Raw genomic sequence first — 7,451 nt, 5'->3', positions numbered from 1 at the left:
TGTTGCTGGACAGGGTCATGATGAGAAACACATGCCAGGATCTTAATTATTCCAGTTTATGCTCATTCTTCTTGCTGCAGAATATGCACTTTCAGAGATTTAGACCATTCTGTTCCATATAGCTGTCAAGTGGAAGCTGTGAGTAATGATAATGGACGTCAGGATACTCCAACCTGAAAACAAGCTCGTGGAAACAAGTTCAGGCTGTCAGGGAAGTGTGGTCTCCTTTCCAGCTCAAAATGAAAGTACAAATACAGAAAGTGACCCAAGCCAGAACTTAAAGAAGTGGCTGCTGTTCACACATCCCACCCAGTCAGATAGGGTTAAGTTTATTTAAGATTGTTATGGCCCACTTTAACTGCTGAGTATAAGTCTATAAATAATGCATTAATAACACTGGTCAACAACGATTTTGCTACCTGTAGAAAAATACAGGTAGCAAAATTCATCACGCGATGTTTGCATGCTTCTGATTGGCTACCAACTAATGATTCCCACATTTTGTGGTTGCCGTCAATTTAATGCTACAAAAACTACACACCTTCTGTAGTGCTGTCCTAGCCCAAATATCAAACAAGAGTCGATTTTTGGGTTGTAATGAAACTGAAGACTAGGGTTTAATATTTTTCCCGAAAATGACATGAATCAAATCCCGGGAAATGACGAGCCATTTCCCGGGAATCCCGGGAAAAAGTTTATTTATTTTTTTATTTTAATTAGGCCTTCTGTAGCCTGTGTCGGCCTTAACCTATTGTGATATTGTAGAGGTAGCTTTCCAGCTATGTCCTGTTATGCCCAGTAGGGGGTAACGTCGGCTTGATTAACGCAATAAAACCTACATCTCGACATTCGAGTGCTCGAGCTATGCGGTGTTGTATCGTTCCTCAACACTCCCTTAACAAATATAATTCGAATATTCCTCCACTGTACATGGAATTATACCAAGATATTTTACAACTGCTGGTGCAAAACAATACGGTTCATGTCCACAGCATTGATAAAGGCTCAGCCACGCTGTCGTGGCGACATCTGTTGCGCTATATCTCCACCAGTGGAATGCTGTAATAGTCATTGAAAAGTAAACTACCGTACTTCACTATAATATGACATAACACAGGGCCTTGAGTAATGCACTACGACTTGGTCATTGCCATTCTGGCAACAGGAAATTTATAACACCGTGTCTGAGGGTTAAAGTAGGTTCGCTGTGAATCGTCTATTGAAAAACTGGCCAATCCTTATAGCCTAAAAAATATACATTTTACTCAACTCCATTTTAAAAGCGAAATATGTTAAAGCAATCTATTTCATGATAATTTCTTCACACATTAGGCCCGTATCCTAATTCATGATTGTTAGTAAGCGGCTGCAAACGAGGAAAAGAAACACTCGAAGTTAAACAGATATTTCTTTATTGTTCAGGGCAGGCATATTTTATAGGCTATATAATGCAATATAACAATATATAATATAAAATTATATAATACAAAATACCTTAGGGTAAACACATTGCCTACGATTTCAACAAATTAAAGAGGAAAAAAGTACAACTGTGTAATACCTCTATTAAAACGCTTGAGATGAAGGCTGAAGCCTTAAACGGAGGCTGAACGTGCCTGAAATGAAGAGTAAAGCTTTTCGCATTAAACGAACCCTTCTCTCAATATTTCCTTAAATTTAACATTATGAAGCTTTCTTTTCTTTCTGAAAGTCAAATCGACGCGCGCGACTTTTTTCACGGTTTCCCGTCTAACGTTTCCCGGGAAACGGGAAATGGTTCTGATCGCATTTCCCGGGAATCCCGGATCCCGGGATTAAACCCTACTGAAGACCCATCCTCAGTCACACTCTCTACCACTCACTGCTATTAAAACCCCACTCGACTATCCAATGTGACAGTACTGGACCGGATCCATGAAAAACAACTTTGAATATCTGTTTCTCTAAAACACATCTGCTGAATCCCTGATAAGAAATAATACTCCAGCACTGAAGACATCTCCAAGCTGCCACTACTGCAAAGTCCCTCTTGTCCAAAGAAGTACTGCTTCAGTATTGCAGGATCTACTACTTTAGTATCAATATACTCATTCTGCTACTTAGGATATTATTTATATTCTAAATAATTTTCTATGATGTGTTTTCTTCAAATATATGTAAAACAATAAAACACAAATAAAAAAATTAAAAGTTTTCTGGCTGGCTGTTTTCCTGGCATTCCTCCTGAAAGGCGAGTTTTTGGGTGGGTGGAGGAGGTGGAGCACAATGTAATGTGAATCATTTCTCCAGAAATGAGCTGTGATAAAAATAAAGATCCCTCCCACATCCACACTTTGTACGACCCAGCCTATAAAAACCAAAACACTGAAAGTTTGAGGACCACAGAGATCAACCCAGCCAGACTTCATTATATTACGTGGAGTTTACACCCCAACCATGAACCAACAAATTGTCTTTGAAAGTGGAGAAAAATTTTACAGGATTCCTGCTCTTATCTGTCTCCAAAAAAAGGAAAGTAAAATTCTCCTCGCCTTTGCAGAGCAGAGGAGGACTTCAAAGGATGAAACTGCAGAAAAGCTGGTTATGAAAAAAGGAGAGGTGAACTCATCTGGGAAGACTGTTAAGGTAAAGTGCCAAAACTGTTATTTCAATGCTGAATTACTTCTTAATATACAATATTGCTTGTAGCTGCTATGTTTTTATTTTCACACTTGTGAATTATATCTTTTTATTAGTGGTCAGAACTCAAAGTGGTGGAAAAAGCCCATCTTGATAAACACCGTCCTATGAACCCCTGCCCGGTGTATGACAAGGTCAAAGAAACACTTTTCCTGTTTTTCATCTGTGTTGAAGACGGCGTTGATGAGGATTCCCAGAAAAAAAACTACCAGAACAAGGCCCAACCCTGCTACATCACAAGCACGGATTTTGGAGAAACCTGGAGCGATGTGATTGAGTTGCGTGACAAACTGTCTGACATACAAGCCTGGGCCACATTTGCCTTTGGGCCAGGCCATGGTATTCAGACAGAAAGCAACAGATTGATTATCCCAGTTAATGCTTATTGTTCTAGCTGCATAAATTCTGTCTGGTGTTGGTGTTGCCGAACATGCTGTGTCTCATGCCTTGGCTGGTGTTGCCGTAAGTGCTACAGGGATAGCTGGTGTAATCTTGATTCATATGCACTCTCCCTCTATAGTGATGATTATGGTGATAGTTGGAAATTTGGAAAAATGTTTGAAACAAAATCAGGAGAATGTCAAATGGCTGAGATTTCTAAAGAAAAAATCTATTGCAGTGCTCGTAGTACAAACAAGTTTCGAGTGGAAACTTTCAGCGATGATAATGGCATTAATTTTAGCAAAGATAAATCTGCTCAGAAGCTTGTGGAAGTACACACAAAATCAGTCTTAGGCTGTCAGGGTAGCGTGATCTCCTTTCCTGCAAGTGATCAAAGCTCAGACAAGTGGCTGCTGTTCACGCACCCAACTGGTCCAGGAAGGATGAAGTTAGGCGTGTATCTGAACAAATCTCCAAGTGATCCAAAAGCATGGAGCGAACCCAAGGTTATTAACAATGGACCCAGTGGTTACTCAGACCTGGCCTACATTGATGATGGTTGGTTTGCATGTTTGTTTGAATGTGGAAAGCAAGACATACATGAGCAGATAGCCTTTGTGACTTTTACTGAAGATGTCATCAAGAAGAACATTCCAGGTTAAACATGCATTGCCTTCACAAAATTTCTTTCTCAGTAGCTCACAAAGTTTGGCTTCTCAATAAGAGACGTCAAAGTAACATGTTGGGTAAAACAAGTAATACTAAAACACTGACTTGCGGTAAAGATTTCCACAAAGCAATTCTTACAACTTGCAGCCATTTTGAGTTGCTTCCCACATTTGTTTGTGCTTTTATTTTAAAATCATATAAATTTGCATAAATTTCATTGATCACTGGGTCAATCTGCATGTGCTGAACCAGACAAACCAATAAAATCTGACAAAAACTTTCTCAAAAGTCTGCTGTCTTTGCCCCCAAACAAAGGTTAAAAAATACTTTATCCTCTTGTATATTATACTTCAGCCACCATCTTTGCTGCAGTACATTGCCATGTATTTGATTTCAGGGTTCTTTGAGTAGCAGGTCTTTCTTTTATTAAAAAAAAGTGCTTTATTTACACCATACATTTAAGTGATTAACATATGAATGTACAAATGTATCACAGTTTAAGCTGGAAAATCTTTTTGTATTGATTGGATCTTGGTTAAAGTGCCAAGAGAAATTATGAAAAGTTCTTCTATAATATACTGTATCATATCTTGTACTCTGAAAATGTAACCCAAAATATCTTACAACGAAGTGGTTACTTGTCCTCTAATTTTAAAGCAATATCTCAATAAATACCACAATATACTGTAGAATGTACTCTGAACTCTGCATATGTTACTCACAAGATCCTGTATCAAAGCTTGCTGATCAATAAATGGAGTTACAAGAAAAACTGTTTTGAGTTAACACTGTTTTTGTTTTTTTTGCAGAACTGAATTTTATTGACCTAACAAACACATTAGCGTTGTAGTCAATAAAAGCACATTCTCAGACTGGATGCTGAACATCCTAACACCTGAACATATTTGCTGGACATTAACTGGAACTGCTATTTAAAACTGTTTAAAACGTGTTGGTAAGTCAGTCCTGTTCTTAATGGCCTCGAACAATTTGTGTGGAGGTAATCTTTTTGAGTATTTGTGTCAAAACACAAACAAGGCAAAAACATAAAAAAAAATAGATTCAGAGGAGCTGGATGGAGCTGTCAGGCAGGAGGAAAAGAGGAAGACCACAGAGAAGATTTGTGGATGTACTGAAGGAGGACATGCAGATGGTTGGAGTGACAGAAGATGATACTAATGATAAGGTGAGATGTAGGCAGATGATTTGCTGTGGTGACCCCTAAAGGGAGCGGCAGAAAGAATAAAAAGAAAGATGCAAAGAAGAAGAAGCCACATTTGAACGTGATCCAGAAACACTGCTGTCTTTTCTGGACAAAAGCTCATTTAAAAATGGACTTAGGGATCATAAAGGAATCAATAACATTATCATGTGTTTCTTACTTTTAAAGGTTTTGTGTTTCTGTTTAGATGTTTTTCTTTATGTCCTGAACTATAATCTTCACTGTAATTTTCCTAAATATGTGTAAAATTATAATTTTCCTATAGGATATTATTTAAATATGTGTAAAAAAAATAATAAAATACGTACACAGAAGTTGTTAAAAGTTTTCTGTCTGGTTGTTTTCCTGACATTATTTTTTTTCCCATTTTTTTGCCAAGGGAAGGATGGAGATAGTGGAGCTCAATGTACTGACGTGATACACTTCTTCAGAAATGACCTTCGCACAGTGATTAAAGAAAAAAACAAAGATCCCTCACTCATCCACACTCTGTACAACCCAGTTTTTAAAAACCAAAGCAGGGAAAAAGTGTGCACCACAGAGATAAGCCCAGCAAGACTTCTTGACTTTATTATATGAATTTTACACACAAGGACACCAACCATGGGCTCTGGACATTCAACAATAGCTCAGCTAGAGAAACAAACTGTCTTTCAAACAAAGGTCTACAGGATTCCTGCTCTCCTCTATGAGAGAGACAGTAAAACTCTCATCGCCTTTGCAGAGCAGAGGAAGACTCCAGATGATGCAAGTGGAGAAAAGCTGGTTATGAAAAAAGCAGAGGTGAAAGAGACGAACTCATCTGGGAAGACAGTTGAGGTAAAACGCCAGTCAACTATTTCAGTGTTAAATTACTTGTAAATTTCAGTGCTGCTTTCAACTGCTATGTTTTATCTACTTCTGAATTCTATCTTTTTTAGTGGTCAGAGCTCAGAGTGGTAAAAGAAGCCCATATTGATGGATACCGTCCCATGAACCCCTGCCCGGTGTATGACAAGGTCAACAAAAAACTTTTCCTGTTTTTCATCTGTGTTGAAGACAGTGTCACTGAGCAGTGGCAGATAAAATGGTACTGTAACAAGGCCCGTCTCTGCTACATTACAAGCACAGATTTTGGAGAAACCTGGAGCGGTGTGACTGATTTGACTGACAAACTGACTGAAATAAAAGACTGGGCCACATTTGCTGTTGGGCCAGGCCATGGTATTCAGACAGGGGGCCGCAGGTTGATTGTCCCAGCTTATGCTTATTATTCTTGCTGCAGAACTTCTTGCTTGTGTTGCTCTTGTAAATCAAACACACTCTCCCTCTATAGTGATGATTCTGGTGAAAACTGGAAGTTTGGTGAAATGTTTCCAACTAAATCAAATGAATGTCAAATGGCAGAGGTTTATGATGACAACGGCTCCAGTTTCATCTACTGCAATGCTCGGAGTGACAAATGCTGTCGAGTGGACGCTTTCAGTGAGAATAATGGTGTTACCTTTAGTGTGATTAGATGCTCTAAGCTTAAGGAAACAGGCTCTTCGGGCTGTCAGGGAAGTGTGATCTCTTTTCCAGCTCAAAAGGAAAGTGCTAATGCAGAACGCGATCCAAGCCCAAACAAGTGGCTGCTGTTCACACACCCAACCAGCAAATCAAGCAGGACTGATCTAGGTGTGTATCTGAACAAATCCCCATGTGATCCAAAGGCATGGAGCGAACCGACAATCATTAATGGAGGACCCAGTGGTTACTCAGACCTGGCCTGCATTGATGATGGTTGGTTTGCATGTTTGTTTGAATGTGGGCAGCATGAAATATATGAGCAATTAGCCTTTGTTGTCTTTAGTTACAATGACATCAAGAAGAACACTGGAGAGTAGAAAAATAAATGATTGAATGAAATCATTTTTATTCAAAGTGTATAGTTGAATAGATTCATACACACACACACACACACACACATATACACATACATATACATGTGCACAACTTACAGAGCTTAGTGTTTCTTTGTATGTAAAAATCTTCATTTATTTGTTGTGTCAAAAAAATCTTACCCAATAAGCTCAAAAATAGACTTTCAGTTGTTAACTTTATAAACAAAACTTGCTTAAAGGACCTGCAGCTTCTCTCTCATCCATTATCAGCACTGCTGCACTTCAGTCTGCAGCCCTTCACCTCCTCAGCTCTGCTCCTCGGGCCTGAAACTCGTCAGATTTGGCTGCTCTGGCTCTGCTCTGGATTTCAGTCTTTATTTGCTTGGATTGGTTCTCCAGCAGGGTACACCTTGGACAGATAAGTGGAAGGAAACAGATGGATGGATGGATTAAAGATTTAATCTTGCATATCAGCAATATCAGTTCCTCTACACTCCAAATATGCAAACAGAATTTCTCTAGCACGTCAGGGTCTTGAGTTACACAACTATGCCAGTAACTGCAGCTGTGGAGCTCTTTGCCAGATGACCTGAGGGTTGCAAAATCACTGTCTACTTATAAAACACTCCCCAGAACTT

General features: G+C 39.0%; 2 protein-coding genes across 2 annotated transcripts; both read left to right on the top strand.

Moving 5' to 3' along the window:
* Nucleotides 1–2,391: 2,391 nt before the first annotated feature.
* LOC115783178 (sialidase-4-like) lies at nt 2,392–4,490 on the top strand. The gene is made up of 2 exons (XM_030733884.1): nt 2,392–2,625; nt 2,736–4,490. Exons 1-2 carry the CDS (start codon nt 2,437–2,439, stop codon nt 3,720–3,722), a joined length of 1,176 nt encoding a protein of 391 aa, XP_030589744.1. The 5' UTR covers nt 2,392–2,436; the 3' UTR covers nt 3,723–4,490.
* A 1,040-nt stretch (nt 4,491–5,530) lies between these two features.
* On the top strand, nt 5,531–6,816 carry LOC115787294 (sialidase-3-like). The gene is made up of 2 exons (XM_030739929.1): nt 5,531–5,770; nt 5,872–6,816. The coding sequence occupies exons 1-2, from the start codon at nt 5,555–5,557 to the stop codon at nt 6,814–6,816; spliced, it is 1,161 nt and encodes a 386-aa protein (XP_030595789.1). The 5' UTR covers nt 5,531–5,554.
* The last annotated feature ends 635 nt before the right edge of the window (nt 6,817–7,451 follow it).

Source organism: Archocentrus centrarchus, chromosome 1 (genome assembly GCF_007364275.1).
Source record: "Archocentrus centrarchus isolate MPI-CPG fArcCen1 chromosome 1, fArcCen1, whole genome shotgun sequence".
In the NCBI taxonomy this organism is placed as follows: domain Eukaryota; kingdom Metazoa; phylum Chordata; class Actinopteri; order Cichliformes; family Cichlidae; genus Archocentrus; species Archocentrus centrarchus.
Note: the sequence above shows the minus strand (reverse complement) of the source record. Positions and strands in the feature narration are given on the sequence as shown.